Raw genomic sequence first — 16593 nt, 5'->3', positions numbered from 1 at the left:
AATTAGAGTGGACTCAAATGACTTTGGTACCAAAGAATACTGATAAGGAACCACTAACGTTATGAACTATGATGGTCAAAATTTTTTGAGCATCTTGTCACTTGAGACTCCATCCGCTACAAGCGTTGATGTTACCTCCTTCAACACCATATCAAACAAACGATAAAGTTACATATCATCTTTTCAGGTAAACATATATGCTCCCAGTGCATACCTCGGCCATTTGTCTTTGTCCGCACAGAACCACTCCCGTGGCAGCAGGATCTGAAACTAGTTTAGACCTTGCAAAAGCAGTAACCAAACGTCTAAACCAAATACAAGAAAGACACTAACTTTGAAAGCGTTGGATATGGATTGTAATCTGCACTGAAACCTTCTAGACCATACTTGGATCATTGAATATCAGCTAAGAAGAGGAGCGATCAAACTTGAAGTAAAAGACTCTGCTTTAGCTGTAGTAGGAGAGTGTGTGTAAAAAGCCCAGACCTGAGATGTGGAAAAGCGATTCTGCCGCAGATTCTATAAGAGAGAGAGGCGCTGGTGTCCAGAGGGTGGCGTCCTGGCGAACTGCTGCGGTGGATTCGACGGAGGCGAAGCGGTTATTGCGGAGATGGCGCGTAAGTTGGGGACGGCGCAGGATAAACATGGGAGAGAGGCGGTGGCTAAATTGCGCATGGGCGGAATAATGAATCGACGTGTTTTAAATCTGCGCATGGGTGAAAGAAGTGATCGATATGTTTTAGTCCTCTGTTTTGTACGTGGACGCTCAAGATGTCGTTTACTATCTTTTTACCCGGCCACGTAGACGACCAAGATGTCGTTTACTATGATACTAGTATCTTCTTACCCAGCTACTTGTGTTGATAATACTAAAAAGGTTTACTACCATAAAGCGAAGTGACGATATAATCAACAACTTTGAATAGTAGCAACTTTTTTTAGCCGGCAGTGGAAAAAGATTCCAATAAAAATTTACCAGCTTCATAATAACACTACAGTGATTGGAAAAAGAAGAAATTAGTACGGAAAAAGAGTGTGAAAACTGAAAAGTAATGGGAAAGGTCAAAACAGCGTTTCTGACTAGGAGAAACACCAGTTTGAAGTCGCAACAAAACATTACAAATAAACGCAAAAACATGTATGAATGAATGATTTGATGATCATTAACTATAGAAATGTGACATTCATTTCAACATAGAATGAAAAAATAAATTCTGAATCCCCGCAAAACGACACATCTGACAATTAAATTAAATTCAATACATTGCATACGACGATGACAATACATAATTAATTGTAGTTGAGGAAAACGATCGAACAAGGAAAAGTCGTTGGGATCTAGTCGCAACTTAAATTGCTTATTTATTGGACTCGCAAAACATTAGCTGAGCCGAGACATGCAGCCAAGTCTTTATAACATTCTAACACAAATCTCTCTCTCTCAGTCTCTCTCTCTCTCTCTCTCTCTCTCTCTCCTTGTTGGCATTCGTCATGGCGGATGCGGAGAGCAACATCAACGATAGCTTGCTGCTGCCGGTTGACAGAGTTGAGAAAGAGATATGGAGAGATCTGCCAGATGGATCATACACCGAAGAGCTCAAGCGGATCATCTTCTTCGCCGCTCCTATGGCGGCTGTGGTCATAGCTCAGTTCACGTTACAGATCATTTCAATGGTGATGGTTGGTCACCTTGGTAACCTCGCTCTAGCCAGCGCCTCCTTAGCTTCTTCCTTCTGCAACGTTACTGGCTTCAGCTTCATCGTAATGTTTTCTCCTTTACTCTTAAGTTGAAACTGCAACTCTTCAACTAAGGGCGGTCCTGATCATAGCAATAGCGAAATGAAACATTAGTCTATGGCCGCCAAAATATTATTATTGGTTTATATATCTATATTATTATTTGAAAAGTGAATTTGCTTAGTTGTCATCTTCTCTATGATTTTAAGATAAATAATTAGTTTAATTAATATTATTCTTTTAAATTTTATTTTAATATATATATATATTTATCATGATATATATTTAAGATAATTAATAAACATTAACCTATTCTATTGATATACATATAATATTATTTTTAAAAATATATATTGAGAAGTGAATTTGCTTAGTTGTCATCTTCTCCATGATTTTAGGATAAATCATTAGTTTAATTAATATTATTCTTTTAAATTTTATTTTAATATATATATTTATCATGATATTTAAGATAATTATTAATAAACATTAACCTATTCTACTGATATACATATAATATTATTTTAAAAAAAATATTTAATATATATAATTATCATGATATTTAAAACAATTAATTAATAAATATATATTAACAAATGATATTAACAACATCTACTGATATTATCATAATTATGGAGGAATTTTATGTTTACCACTTTCATTATTCATCTTTACCACCACAAAAGACACATTTTCAAAAATATTTACTTCATTAAATGGCAAAAGACTATTATACTATTGTTCTCTACATATATAATAAATAATTATATAAATGAAAAAAATTAAAAAAATAAAAAAATATAAATTTCGAATTATGTTTGAACCTATTTTTTAATTTTTTTAAAGTATTTATTTATATATTTATTAAAATCCTAAATTTCAAATTCTAAAAACCCCTCGACTCTAAACCCTAAGTCTAGATTAGTTAACCCTAGATGTATAAATGTATTTTACCTTTCATTAAAAGTGAGGGTAAAAATCTATATATATTGTGAGGGTAAAAGTGGTTAGCATAAATGTATTTTACATTTCCTCATAATTATGCTTATATTATATTAATTTATGATTTTAATAACTAATATTCTTATTGAAAATATTGATACAAATATAGATTATGACAATATTAAAGTTAAGATTAAATGTAAAGCACCATTGAAAATATGTCGTAAATATAAATTATATAATTATGTTAAATAAACATTGTATATGCATAAAAACTAAGATTAAAACATTAAATAACACTAAAAATTTAACAAAAAATAAGTATAATATAAGAAAATAGAGAGATAACGTTTTATAATCTATAATTTTGTGTTTTGTCCCACTGTTTTAAAAATCTAGATTATAGAGAATATATAACATTGATATTTTATGGGTTGTGATTATTTATAGTCCTTTATGTGCTATTGGAATTTTTTTTCAGTCTACAAATACAATAAGTTTTTAATTTCAAATCTAAATTTCCTATTTATTACTATAGAAAAGATTTTGATCCAAAATATAAATTTCATATATAAAACTACGAAAGAAAAGAACATAATTTAATATTTTGATTACCAATATGTATATTGAATTTTTATAATTTATGGTATTTAATTTAAAATTGTATCTAATTAAATAAATTTTTATATACAAGTAAATTTTTATATACAAATAAATATTAGGATTAAAAATTGTTAGGAATATAGTCCGCACAAGGTGCGAGCCATCAACTAATATATATATATATCATTTATCCCAAAATGATTAAAAAATATATACTTAATAACTGTTTTAATCCACTTGATTTTCAGGACAGGCCCTGTCTTCACCATTTGATCTTTACTCTTTTTTTTTTGTATGTGATGCTAGATAGGGTTGTCAACTGCCTTAGATACCCTGAGTGGTCAAGCTTATGGAGCTAAGCTATACAGGAAACTAGGCCTTCAGACATACACAGCTATGTTCTGTCTTACACTAGTCTGTTTCCCTCTCTCTATCATATGGTTCAACATGGAGAAGCTTCTTGTCTTCCTTGGTCAAGACCACTCCATTGCACACGAAGCCGGTAGATATGCTGCATGGCTCATCCCTGGACTCTTCTCCTACGCCGTTCTACAGCCTCTCACTCGCTACTTCCAGAACCAGAGCATGATCAGACCTCTCCTCATTACCTCTAGTTTTGTGTTCTGTCTCCACGTTCCTTTATGCTGGCTTCTTGTTTACAAGTCAGGGCTTGGCTTTCTTGGAGGAGCCTTGGCTATGGGTTTGTCGAACTGGCTCTATGCCATTCTTCTCGGATCTATCATGTTCTTCTCCTCTGCCTGTTCTGAGACACGTGCGCCTCTTTCAATGGAGATATTCAACGGCGTTGGAGAGTTCTTTAGATATGCTCTTCCTTCTGCTGCTATGGTTTGGTACTTGCATCTTTCTTTGTGCCTTTCAACTTCTCTATTGCCTGTACATTTTTTTAAACCTCTTTAATGGGTTGCAGCTTAGAGTGGTGGTCATATGAACTCATGATATTATTATCTGGTCTCTTACCCAACCCAGAGCTGGAGACTTCTGTCCTCTCTGTCTGGTAACTATCTACATTTCATTTTCTTGTTAAAAGTCTTGAATCTGCCAAAATATAATATAAATTCAATCTATGGGCAGTCTCCAAACAATTTCAACAATCTATTCAATACCACTTGCCATCGCTGCTGCAGCAAGGTTAGATCTTTAGTCATTATCAATACTTGAGTCATATGGTTTCATGTTTCATAAGTGGATGTTTTATTGTGCAGCACAAGAATCTCAAACGAACTAGGTGCTGGAAACTATAGAGCAGCACATATTGTGGTCTACGCAGCAACGTCCTTTGCAGTAATGGAATCAGTGGTAGTGAGTTTGTGTCTCTTACTTGGAAGGAATGTTTTCGGGTATGTTTTCAGCAGTGACAAGGCAACCGTCGACTATGTTGCAAAGTTGGCTCCATTGGTCTCTATCACTATCATACTAGACAGTTTACAAGGGGTTCTCTCAGGTCCTATTTCTTTACTACAAATACAGATTTATTGTCAACATTTGTGCAACTGCCAAGTGCTTCTCATCTTATAATTTGCTTATGGATCTCTCAACAGAGGTCCAAGTCTTCATGTCTACTCATGTTAAAGCCATCTCAAAGTTATATTCATCTCTGCCACTTCTAACAGTTGTTTAAAATGGTTAGCAGGTATTGCAAGGGGATGTGGATGGCAACATATAGGAGCTTACATCAATTTAGGATCTTTCTATCTCTGGGGGATACCCTTTGCAGCAACGTTAGCCTTTTGGGTTAATCTGAAAGGTGTTGGTCTTTGGGTTGGAATACAAACTGGTTCCCTTCTGCAGACGTTTCTGCTAGCACTTGTCACTGGCTGCACAAACTGGGAAAACCAGGTTCGTTTTCGTTTCTTATTGTCCCTTCTTCATAACTTGTCTCTTGTGAAATAGACATAAATATTCATTTGGGTGCCTTGTCTGAACTCTAGGCCCTTGAAGCGAGAAAGCGTATGGCTTTGGCGTAAGGGTAACGTAACGAGCCATGCATCTAAAGATTACAGGGGCCATATGTTCAACCGGTTACACCATTGTGGTAGCAGATTTGGACTATTGTTGCAATAATACTGCCTCTTTATTTTTTACAGTAATAATGAATAAATTGTAGTATACCCTGCGAAAATTATATCACATGGCAAAATCCTTCACACTCCAGCATAGATTTTTCAAGTTTCCCCAGCTAACAACCCTCTGAAATAGATTTTCTCAGTCGTTTTCTAACTCATAAACTCCCGCAAGGTGCACTATAAGTAACAAGCATCAAGAACAAACACACTAACATCTTTGACAATTTAAAGTGTAATGTCGCCTTCCACTGCTTCTGCAGTATCAGTGGCCACTTCCTTGACGTTTCCATCTCCTCCCTCTTGCAGTAAATCATCTATTGTTATATCATCCTCCCCACCACTGATATCCTCTACTTCCATCTTCTTCATCTTCTCCTCCAGCTCCAGGTGTCTTCCTTTTCTTTGGCCCGTGCTCCATCCTATGCGTCTCTAACTCCTTATCCATTGTCTCCTGCAAATTCATAGCCTCGTTGTTTGCTTTCCGCGCCTTCCTTGCGTTTTGCCACCTTTCCAGCTCTTTCTCAACATTGCCCAGATATCGCTCTTCTATCTCCTTTTGATACTCACTCACCTCTTGTCTCTTGGCTGCCTTCCATTCTAAGAAAGCCTGCGCCCATCACCAATCACATATCAGTATCACATAGCATGTATGCCGTACGTAACCTTCATTTAAATAACTACACCTTACCTGCTCTTTGCGTTGCTCTGTCTCAGTTGTATCTTCTTCCAAAGCCTTCGTTGGTGCATAGTATATCTGTGGCTCTGATTTGGTCCTGAAACAGCCGTCCACATGCAATCAAATGCAAAGAATGTCAACAGAAACCTATATATCAGCTCGCGATTTCTACCTATGGCCTTGCACATCGACATGAGCATGCACGTGAAGGGAAACTTATCTTTGCTTCTATTAAATTGTGAATGTGCACACTTTGGACCGAAATTAAAAATAACCTGCAAATATAATTACAAAGAGAACTCATCATTAAGACTCATGATGCTAAGAAATAAGAGTACTATGGAAACAAAACACTACCTTATAAAATTGCTAAGTTTTTTCTTCTGCTCACACCACCGAAGGAATAGCAGTTCCAACTCTTTCTGTTCTGCTTTAGCCGCAACACGGGCTCGAAGCGTCTGATTCACCAGTTAAATTGTATCTCAGAACACTAGCACACATGTATGCCTTTTGGAATATATATAAAAGAAAATAAATCGTTGGTGGTTGCTTACAAGATCTCTTCTCCTCTTTTCAGTCAGATTTTCACGCTCTTGCAGCCTCAGTCGCTCACTTTCTTCTCGAGCCTTTTGCTCAGCCTATACGAGTAGGAGGGACACGGAGAAGTTAAGATATAAGCGCACTCCTAAATGAACTTATAATGATACCTTACACCTAACATCTTTCTTAGCAACATTACTAATATCTTCAAATTAAAGGTCAAGAAGACTCCATTCCAAAAGATAAATCATATCATGATTTATGCTACTCTCAAGTTAAAAGAAACTGGAGGAAGATGTTGTCTTGGGATAGAAGATGAATATAATGACGTCCAAGTACAATAAAATGATGTTTCCCTCGATAAACAGCTAGCTTCTACGGATTTTAAGTTAAACAAGCCAAGTGAACATGAAGTGTGTTCTTACCTTCTGTAGAGCAGCAGACCGTCGAGCATATGCATATGTTCCAGAAAGCTGTTTATCTTCTTTTCTGAACCTCTGCAGAAGGGAAAGGAATGGTATGACATGAAACAAACTAGTCCATGAGTGACTAAAGAACATGAGCAAGAGAGATACGTCCACGTATTCTGTCAACAAATACCTCCAAAGTCCCTAGAAGATTCCCCAGCATTCTTCTGTTTCTCTTAACCAGATTAGGATCCTCATTCTTAGGTAATTGCCTTGGTGCAGGCTCAGGCAATGCTATAGCTTCATAACCCTGAATAAGAACATAGCGAGAGTAAAGAGACGCACTTTTGTAAAAAGAGTTTGTGGGTATTGATTACCTTCTTAATCCCTCTTTGTTCCGCATCCCTCTGAGACCAACTCCCACGATGCTGACCACCATCTAGCTTCTTGTCACTTTGATCAGGGTTCCCATTTTCACCAGCTGAAACATGTGTTTCGTTCCCATCATTACTAACACCTTCACCATCGACCTGAGTTTCCTAATAAAAATTAAAACTTCTTACGATCTGTTAACGAGAATGCATTACTACTTTCTGAAAAAGAGAGAGTCTTTCAGATACCTTAACAACGGCGGAAGACAATCTCCGTTTAGCAGGAGGCTCGTCTTCCACATCATTCCTCTCCGCCTACACAAAATCAAAGACAACCTATTAACAACACATCTCAAAGAAGAGAACGATATGAATGCTGAAGGAAAGTGAAATTACCGGTCGAAGAAAGCCTCTACGGGCTTTGGTTGCGAGGAGCAGCGCCTGAGAGTCCTCCTCCGCGGAGTCCACGAGGGTCACGAAGCCTCTCAGTAATCTAATTACGATACAGAATCTCATTGACACGGAGACTTATAACTAAGAATGGAGACTGAATTGGAGATGATGATAGTACCTCACGTTGCTGACGGCGAAGCTCATTGATCTCACGTCGTAGCTCTTCGGCGGTCTTCTCCACTACGGTGTCTCCCATCGTCACACCTGCAAAGACGTTCACTCGAAACGAAACCGTTTTAACAAATTATTTGAAGAGACGAAATATTTTATATGGGCTTTAAAACTGTAGTTTCGGCCTTTTAAAAGACGGTCAAGACGGTTAAATCCGGTAAAGCCGAACCGAGCCAAACCGAAGTTCACTGAAATTAACGAAACAGCCCAAGGGTTTTGGAGAACCAGGGTTCGACACTTAGCGAGAGCATATGGACTCGGTTGCCAATTGTAACATTTGATTAATCGCAAAACACCCACTCGAGAGAGAGAGAGAGAGAGAATAATCAAAGATCTCACATTCCCGGGAACTTTCGCCGTCGAAACGTACCAAGTCGTCACTGAGGGAGACTCCATTACCGCTGCTCGACTATATAATCCCCTAGGCTTCGATTATATCTCCTTATCCTCCCTTTCTCCAGTCATCGAATCAGAATCATCCCATCTTTCTACAATCCGGCCGTATTCGAAAATCGCTTCCTAATTTCCCCGGCTTGGGGATGAGACCTTACTTCCTTCCCTACTCCGCTGAGAGAGAATAGAGCACCAAAGGAGGTCTGATTCAGCTATGAGCAGCCAGAAGCAGGCGGTGTCAGTTCGGGACCTGGTAGAGGAAGCCAAGAAGCGGATCGTGATACTGGTGATATGCGTCGTCGGACTCTCATACCTCCTCTCTCGTAAGCTCGATCGTTCTCAATTTGATCAACACTATTGAAATTGATTACGTGTTTAGAACTCGATGAGCTTTAGGTTTTATGATTTTATTAGGTTATTACTGGTTTTGTTTTTAATACGTTTTTTTGCAGTGACGAGTTCATCGGTTTGGGTCAACCTCCCTGCTGCTGCGTGCTTGATCATCCTCCTTCGTTACTTCTCATTCGACGTCGAATTGAAAAGAAAGGCTGCAGCTTACAACAGCAAACCTTCTTCACTGAGTGGACCGTCTCTAAGTAAGCCTCCAGAGCTTCCTAAAGCAGCTCCACGGTCTGACTGGAGAAGTAAAGTTAACTCACAGGTTGTTGAGGATGCATTGGATCGCTTCACTCGTCACCTCGTTTCGGAATGGGTGCTTGATCTCTGGTACTCCCGCATAACACCGGATAAGCAAGGTCCTGAGGAGCTGGTGTTTATTATTAACCATGTTCTTGGAGAACTTTCGCGGCGGTTTAGGAACGTTAATCTCATTGATCTGTTGACAAGGTTTGTTCTTTTTATGTGTCTTTTGAGTATTTTCTTACGATCGCGGTTTCAAGGAACTAAAGCTGTCTGATTGATTCAGGGATATAATTGATATTATATGTCGTCATGTGGAGCTTTTCCGTGAGTGTCAAGCAAAGATTGAGAGAAAAGGAAGAAGAAGCCTCAGTTTCGAAGAGAGAGACTCAGAACTAAGACATGTGATGGCCACAAATGATAAATTGCACCCTGCATTATTCTCCCTTGAATCTGAGCATAAGGTTCTTTGCAGTCTTAAGTGGCGACGAGCTGTTATGTAGAGTTTTATGTTGTATGTTTGACCACTTTATCGCTATCAGGTGGTTATAGTATGCTCTCTTTTTTTTGTAGGTTTTGCAGCATATAATGGACAGACTCATTTCACTAACGTTTAGGCCAGAGGATATGCACTGTGCTTTTTTCCATTATACCGTGAGGGAGCTTCTTGCTTGCTGTGTGATGCGACCAGTCCTAAATTTAGCCAATCCTCGGTATGTTATTACATCTTTTCGACCACATTTGGTTCCTCTTATACTCACCACCGTGATTTTCAAATTCGCTTCCAGGTTCATTAATGAGAGGATTGAAGCTGCTGTGATATCAAGGACAAAGACTAAAGGCGGATCTAGTGCTGCAAAAGAGACTTCTCAATCTGAAGATCTCTCGGAAGTTTCTCATGATCACTTTTCTAGATATCTGGACCCCTCTGTCACAGGTGTTGAGCTTGTGCAACTGAAAAATGAACAGCAGAAAAGGAAAAATGCTACAGATAAACAGCATGTAGCAGATTTGGCCAAAGATCCATTGCTTTCAATGGACACTCGATCTTCCCGATCGTGGGAGTCCCTCCCCTTAACTTCCAAAATAGTTGATGATAGTAAATATCTTCAAGGGCATCGAGGAGGAGAGGGATGGGGTGACGTATTAGAGAAGATGTCACAAAGGAAAACTGAGACCCTTTCTCCAGAGCATCTTGAAAGCGTGTGGGCAAAAGGAAGAAATTATAAAAAGAAGGAAGGTGAGAGGGTGCCCCCGAGACTTTCTATCAAGGAATCGTGCAACGATGGTGATAATGCACGGCCTAAAAACTTCAATGAAAACACTGTGAATGCAAGAGGATCCAGTCAGCCTAAGGTAGTAGAGAGTCACTTATCAAGTTATTCCTCTGCTGAAGAGGACGAGGAAACAAACAGTAGTCATTCTTCTACATCTGAGGACGAGGAAACGGTAACAGGTCTAAACAGTCCTGGGACTCGAGTCTGGGATGGTCGAACTAACAAAAATCCTAGTGTGTCACGGATACACCATCCACTTGAAAATTCTGGTCGTCGTTTCAAACAGACCAGTAAAGGGCATGAACGTTATGAGAAAGCATCCAGGCATCGGTCTAGCAGGAAGAGATCCAAACGTTCTGGACTCATTCAAGGCGATGATGATAGCGATGATTCTGAACATGATTCTTTGGCGAGATCATATAGTGGAATCTCTGCAACATCGTCTGCATCATACAATTCAGTGGCGGAGAGTGACCTTCCCAGTGCCCCTAGAAGTTCATTGTTGGTTGATTCCTTTGCCAAATTGAGATGTGAGGTACAGTTAAATAGCTAGCTGCAGACAATGATGTTTTGTATGCTGTATCATATGATGGATGCATTTAGGTTCTTTTCGCAGGTTACGGGTGCCAATATTGTGAAGAGTAGTTCTAAGATGTTTGCCGTGTATTCAATTTCCGTCACAGATGATAGTAATCATAGCTGGTCTATCAAAAGAAGGTGATAGAATATTACTGTTACGGATCTGATGATGGTGCTTTATTTAGATTTTTTTAATATTTACTTCTCTGAACTTTCAGATTTCGACATTTTGAAGAGCTTCACCAGCGGCTTAAAGTGTTTCCCGAGTACAATCTTTATTTACCGCCGAAGCATTTCCTATCAACAGGCGTGGATATACCTGTTATACACGAGCGATGTGTACTGCTTGATACCTATCTCAAGGTCAAATATCATGTCTCTTGTTTCTAGTCTGTGCTGGTGCTTTATATAAGGATTTGTTTTGTTTGTTACATGAATTCTGTTTTTAAGAGTAGGTTGACTGTGAATTAGGGTTTGTGTTTTCATGTTCTGGTAGTTACTTTGGGATTTTTGAGAAGCTAGTGCTGAATCTTTATATGCATATAACATCATTATGGACTACTGCCTGTAATTTAGACAGAAATAGAGTCTGGCCTGCTTTGATGTACGGAAGATGTGTACTTGTGTATTTGATCTGCTCAAGTAACTAGTGCTGGTAGTTCTTATGCTTGAAGCTTTGTACATAGTTGTTTCTCAAATGCCTTCTGTTCTTCCACGTTAACTAACATGAGATTGAAAAGCTTTAAATAAAATTGTTTCCCAGTTTTTCTTAATCTGCAAATTATCCTTCTCTACTTTGCTCAGAAGCTTTTGCAACTACCAAGAATTTCAGGATCAATTGAAGTGTGGGACTTCCTTAGTGTGGATTCCCAGGTAGGTTCTCTTCCTCTGGCTCAAAATCACTAGTGCTTACAAATTTTAATGCTAAAATGCTGCTGCGGTGCAGACTTATGCCTTCTCAAGTTCTTTCTCTATCATTGAGACGCTCACGGGTGGGTAATTCACAACACAATGGGAATTTTCGTTAACTCGTTTGCTATTATTTATTGTCACTAGTAAATTGTTTCAGTTAAACCTGCCCGTAAGACATCTACAGTTTCTACAAGTATAGCCAATATGACCGAGGCGGCGCCAGCTCCTCTTCCTTCGAGAGAAAATCTGAGTTCAGAGAATGGGAAATCGGGTCAACATGTGAGGAATAACGTTATGGTGGATGATCTGAAGTCAAAAGTGAAAGCTCCTGGAAATGATCATACGAAGACGTCTGATGCAGATGTAAGAAATAGCAAAGAGAACGGCGGGCTTAAAGTGGGTAATCAAGCTGATGCAATGGCCTTACCCGGCCTGCCCACAGAGGTATATATTTAACATCCACACCTAGCGTATGCCTGACATTTTTGTTTCTGATGATTCTGCCTTTTGCATTGTGGGAAACCATGAGGCCTATAGTTGTATTGTGCTTGCTATAACCCGTCTTTCTTGCAGTGGGTTCCTCCAAAGCTAACATTGCCCCTACTAGACTTGGTAGATGTTGTCTTACAGCTCCAGGAGGGTGGGTGGATCAGGTACATCATTTTATAACCAGGGGCCGTACTGTTTCTTTCTTTCTCAGTCAAGAAATTGAAGTGGTTTTGATTATCTACTTTTGTACACTTCCAAGGCGGAAAGCTTTTTGGGTTGCCAAACAGATACTTCAACTTGGGATGGGCGATGCATTAGACGATTGGGTACTCGAGAAAATTCGTCTTTTGCGGCGGGGAACTGTAGTTGCTTCTGGAATTCAGCGGGTTGAACAGGTGAGAAAAGCTCTTTCTTTTGCACAGTCACAGTGAACAATGGAAAAAAGTATTGCCTAACAGTGACATATATGATATCCCTGGCCTTGTTGTATTTTACTTCAACTTGAGATTTGAAAGAGATATCTGGTATGATCTCTCAGATACTATGGCCGGATGGGATATTTATGACAAAACATCCAAAAAGGAAGCAACAATCCAGTACTTCTGACGAGGAGCAGCAACAAGAAGCAGAGAGACGAGCCAAGTTTGTTCATGAATTAATGATTGGTAATGATCTTCTTGTCCATCTGATACTTCTTGAAATCAATGATATCTAAGCTTTATTGAATTAACATAAAATGTTTGAATATAACCCTGAGCGTACAGAAAAAGCCCCAGCGACTATAGTGAGCCTTGTGGGTCAAAACGAGTATAAACAATGTGCGGAAGACCTCTACTTCTTCCTTCAGGTAAATATTCCTCCAGTTTTGCCTTGCTTTTTGGTTGTGAGAGCTCAAGCTCAAGTACTGGGTTTGATTGTTTGAACATTGTTTGTTTCAGTCATCAGTGTGTCTAAAGCAATTAGCATTTGACCTCCTGGAGCTGTTGCTACTCTCTGCGTTTCCGGAAATGGAGAAGGCTTTCAAACAGTTGCGTGACGAAAAACACATCTTTGGTCAATACACACCAAACTGATACCTAGATTCTGCTTTGTAACTCCTCTGTATATTACGTGGAGTTTTGCTAGATTTGTGTAAACAGTAAGCATTTCAATGAATCAATCATATACCATCAAAAATAGTCTACAAAACCAAGAAGGAAAACAAATGGCAAAACTCAAACTGAATCCTTTGCATTGAGCTAACGGCAGCCTTGTTAGCTTAATGGGCTTGGTTCTGTTTAGTGGTGGCAACGAGGATAAGTAGGGGACCATTTTGAACATTGCTTATCAATGCGCTGAATGATTCCTTACCAGTAAAAGTGGACACATATCAAGATGACACCTTCTTTAATTCTTGACTGACATATCAATATCAGCTTCCTTCTTCAGCTACTACATTCCATTGAATGAATGATATTGTTTGGTTTTGAGTGAAATAAATATAGCTATTGTCCAAAAGGATTGGCATGAGAGACAAAAGATAAGATGATGAAACCCACAGCCAAATCAATTGAGAGAGTTGGTCGTTTCTTAAGGAAAAGCCTTGGGAGCATCAAGTCCACTATCTGCTTTGGTAAACACCACACCTTACCTAAAATCAACAACACTCCACTCTTGAGCCCCTTCTCGTGCAGTCTACACCGCAGCTGTCCACAAGATTCCCAAACTGAAGAAACCTACAGCGTTTTCTCTTCTGAGAGCACAGCTGTTGCAGAAACCAGAGATGAGAGTCTCATCAACAAGGTCCGACACAAAAAGAAACCGAAGAAGAAGAAGGTTGCAGAGCCAATGGAGGAGGCTAAGAGAAGAGGTGAGATGCTGGCGCAAAAGATGAAAGATTTCAACATGGTGGATCTCAGAGACGTGGAGCACGCTTCGGATGTACAGGAAGCTCTTCGATGCTACTCAAGCATTAGAAGCCCTGTGTACCTTGACATTGTTGACAATTTCTTCACTGACATGTACTACGAGTTCTCTGATCCGCTCACTACTACTTCCAGTATCAAGGGCTCAAGAAGAAAAGCAGGCTCTTTCAGGCTCTAAGACCCCTCTCGATCAGCTTAAAAGCTACGGTGAAGCTATTTCGTTTAGAATATGCACTTCCTAAGACGTGTTGTTATCCATTACGCCACTCAAAAATTTCACTTACTAGTTGCATGTTTGTATAAAAAGAAACCTGCACGTTCAGTTACTTGTTACTACCTCATCTTATAGAGTCTTCATGTTATCAATGCAACATATGTTGTCTTCAATTTATGTCAAACAACAGTTTCTAAGATTGAAACAAACTGAATCTTGAATCAGGAGATGGAGAACTATGGCAGTCTTGGCAGAACTTGATTTTTAAATAGAAAACCATCTTTCTTTTCTCTTTTTTTTTCTTTATAAAATGAAATAAGTGTCGAAAGCAAACATATGTTATGGGAGAGACGCAAAGTCACTCTCCTACAGACAAGTTACACAACACACGAGTTTATATGTTATAACTTGATAAAATAAGCACTGTCAAAAACAGGCTTCATGGATAATAACGGATCATTTCTTGCCACTCTTCTTAAGACCGGAGCCTCCAAAAGATCCCTTCTGCGATGCCTTGGCTCTTAATTCTTTAAGTGCCTGTTTTATCATTCCCGTCCAAAAATAAAAAAAGGGTCAGACTTTTAATAAAGAACGATCCCTGGCTAAATGTATTTTGGCATCATTGGGTCGAAACAAAGTGAAGTACGCATCTTATTGAGGGTCAGGGTTTACATTTTCATCAAATTATTGTTGAAGCAAGCGTCGCAGCCAAAATCATTTCCAGAACTTTATTAAAAAGATACCGTAATGGATATCTACACCAGTAACCAATTAACAAACTGACCCCATCTTGTTGAGTCACCACCCATCAGGTATAATGTTAGTGCTCAGATCTGACAAGGTAACCAAAGTGACACTAGAATAGTGGCTCTCTCTAGTATAGAACATAGAGTGTTTGCTTTGAAATAAAAGGAGCCAAAACAAAGAAGTAGTCTAACTAGACGCAAACTAAACATGAACAAGAGAGAGGAAGGAAACAAGGCAGAGAGTAAAAGTGATGGAACTAACCTTTTCCTCGTCTTTCTTCTTCTGAAGGTTGGCCATATCGTGCTGCAGTGCATGCCCAATCAACATTCAAGAAAATTAGAAAAGCTTATAAAGAATGTCTTAAAACATTGACATAAGAAAATAGCTGCTTATATAAGATGATTAGAACGGAGCAAGAGATATATGATTATGTGTTGTTTGTAGTTTCGAGAATGGATTCAAGTCAGTAGCAGACAGCAGTAACATCGGTTCATTCTAGGTCTAAAAGAATAAGTAGAGTCATCACCTCATCGTATTCCTTCTTATCAGCTTTTGGCTGCTTCAAAGGTTTCGCCTTTCCTCCTGTTTTTACAACGGGGAACGATTAAGCAGATAGCAAACGAATCAAATGATAATGAATCGAATATCATAAGAGGATAAGAACACTTAATTGATTTACCTTGCTTGGACGACATGACGGATTTGTCGAGCTAGGGTTAGATGCTGATCTCAGAAAAAGCAACTCTTGAGTTTCAGACGACGGATCTCTTTGTGTTCGATAAAATTATATATATCGAGTTCGTAGTAACGACGCAACCCATTAAATGGGCTCAAATTTATTATGACCCAATAAAAAGCCCATTAAACATTTGAGGGCCGCTCACCCACTACATATTGACTAATTAGTAATTACCAAATACCTAAATCTTAAAACAGCGTTATTATCCTCGTTTTAACTTTTAACCTTCTGTTTTAAATTTTTTTGTTGTTCCTATCAACGACATTCAGAGTTATAGGCTATAAGATGTGAGTTTTTTTTTTCTGTTCCTATCAAAACCGTTTACAAACCAACTAAAAATGCTGATTTTTTGTATGTTTAAATTGACTGTTGATGGTTTCATGAGGTATAACCAAACCAGATGGAGGATTAGTTAGGACGACCATTTAGGAGAGTATTCCGAATTTCCGAGACATCCTGTGCTGTCACTAAAGGAAATCTATTTCATGGAAACTTGTAAGAGCATCCGCATCGCGGTTAATTTGGGCCGTCTCTTTTTTTTTTTGATTAAAAAAATATAAAAAAAGGAAGAAAGCGGAGGAGACGAGTGCTTCGTTGGCTCGTGAAGAAACGTCTGTTGGTGGACGCGTGTCAACAAGGGAGTGGGTGGAAGTTCGGTTTCGCGTTAAACGCGTTTGAAACTTGACTCTCTCTCTCTCTCTCTCTCTCTCTCTCTC

At 38.8% G+C, this 16593-nt stretch overlaps 3 protein-coding genes, 1 long non-coding RNA gene and 1 pseudogene across 4 annotated transcripts; 3 read left to right on the top strand and 2 right to left on the bottom strand.

Annotated features, from left to right (window-relative positions):
- Nucleotides 1-1399: 1399 nt before the first annotated feature.
- On the top strand, nucleotides 1400-5454 carry LOC106312218 (MATE efflux family protein 7-like). Its single transcript, XM_013749656.1, has 7 exons — nucleotides 1400-1761; nucleotides 3589-4133; nucleotides 4211-4297; nucleotides 4375-4431; nucleotides 4506-4744; nucleotides 4934-5139; nucleotides 5232-5454. Exons 1-7 carry the CDS (start codon nucleotides 1492-1494, stop codon nucleotides 5265-5267), a joined length of 1440 nt encoding a protein of 479 aa, XP_013605110.1. The 5' UTR covers nucleotides 1400-1491; the 3' UTR covers nucleotides 5268-5454.
- On the bottom strand, nucleotides 5394-8048 carry LOC106312219 (annotated as a pseudogene).
- Nucleotides 8049-8269: 221 nt separating this feature from the next.
- Nucleotides 8270-13432, top strand: LOC106311806. The gene is made up of 15 exons (XM_013749104.1): nucleotides 8270-8700; nucleotides 8830-9223; nucleotides 9303-9480; nucleotides 9590-9729; nucleotides 9805-10828; nucleotides 10910-11010; nucleotides 11091-11235; nucleotides 11677-11745; nucleotides 11819-11864; nucleotides 11942-12228; nucleotides 12358-12437; nucleotides 12533-12668; nucleotides 12812-12938; nucleotides 13038-13120; nucleotides 13212-13432. Exons 1-15 carry the CDS (start codon nucleotides 8592-8594, stop codon nucleotides 13344-13346), a joined length of 3054 nt encoding a protein of 1017 aa, XP_013604558.1. The 5' UTR covers nucleotides 8270-8591; the 3' UTR covers nucleotides 13347-13432.
- A 221-nt stretch (nucleotides 13433-13653) lies between these two features.
- Nucleotides 13654-14590, top strand: LOC106311807. The gene has a single exon (XM_013749105.1). The coding sequence runs from the start codon at nucleotides 13798-13800 to the stop codon at nucleotides 14353-14355; it is 558 nt and encodes a 185-aa protein (XP_013604559.1). The 5' UTR covers nucleotides 13654-13797; the 3' UTR covers nucleotides 14356-14590.
- Nucleotides 14591-14652: 62 nt separating this feature from the next.
- LOC106310023 lies at nucleotides 14653-15908 on the bottom strand. Its single transcript, XR_001263666.1, has 4 exons — nucleotides 15818-15908; nucleotides 15665-15720; nucleotides 15400-15441; nucleotides 14653-14928 (listed from the first exon to the last, which is right to left on the bottom strand). It is a non-coding gene; the product is annotated as an uncharacterized LOC106310023 (long non-coding RNA).
- Between the last annotated feature and the right edge of the window lie 685 nt (nucleotides 15909-16593).

Source organism: Brassica oleracea, chromosome C8 (assembly GCF_000695525.1).
Source record: "Brassica oleracea var. oleracea cultivar TO1000 chromosome C8, BOL, whole genome shotgun sequence".
Classification (NCBI taxonomy): domain Eukaryota; kingdom Viridiplantae; phylum Streptophyta; class Magnoliopsida; order Brassicales; family Brassicaceae; genus Brassica; species Brassica oleracea.
Note: the sequence above shows the minus strand (reverse complement) of the source record. Positions and strands in the feature narration are given on the sequence as shown.

Excerpts from the sequence above, each read along its gene's own strand:
- LOC106311807 (XM_013749105.1), top strand. The coding sequence starts at position 13,798 with ATGATGAAACCCACAGCCAAATCAATTGAGAGAGTTGGTCGTTTCTTA.
- LOC106311806 (XM_013749104.1), top strand. The coding sequence starts at position 8,592 with ATGAGCAGCCAGAAGCAGGCGGTGTCAGTTCGGGACCTGGTAGAGGAA. Across the intron at positions 11,236-11,676 it reads TGCTTGATACCTATCTCAAG|AAGCTTTTGCAACTACCAAG; the intron begins GTCAAATATCAT and ends TACTTTGCTCAG. Across the intron at positions 12,229-12,357 it reads TACCCGGCCTGCCCACAGAG|TGGGTTCCTCCAAAGCTAAC; the intron begins GTATATATTTAA and ends TCTTTCTTGCAG.
- LOC106312218 (XM_013749656.1), top strand. The coding sequence starts at position 1,492 with ATGGCGGATGCGGAGAGCAACATCAACGATAGCTTGCTGCTGCCGGTT. Across the intron at positions 1,762-3,588 it reads TTACTGGCTTCAGCTTCATC|ATAGGGTTGTCAACTGCCTT; the intron begins GTAATGTTTTCT and ends ATGTGATGCTAG. Across the intron at positions 4,745-4,933 it reads TTTACAAGGGGTTCTCTCAG|GTATTGCAAGGGGATGTGGA; the intron begins GTCCTATTTCTT and ends AATGGTTAGCAG.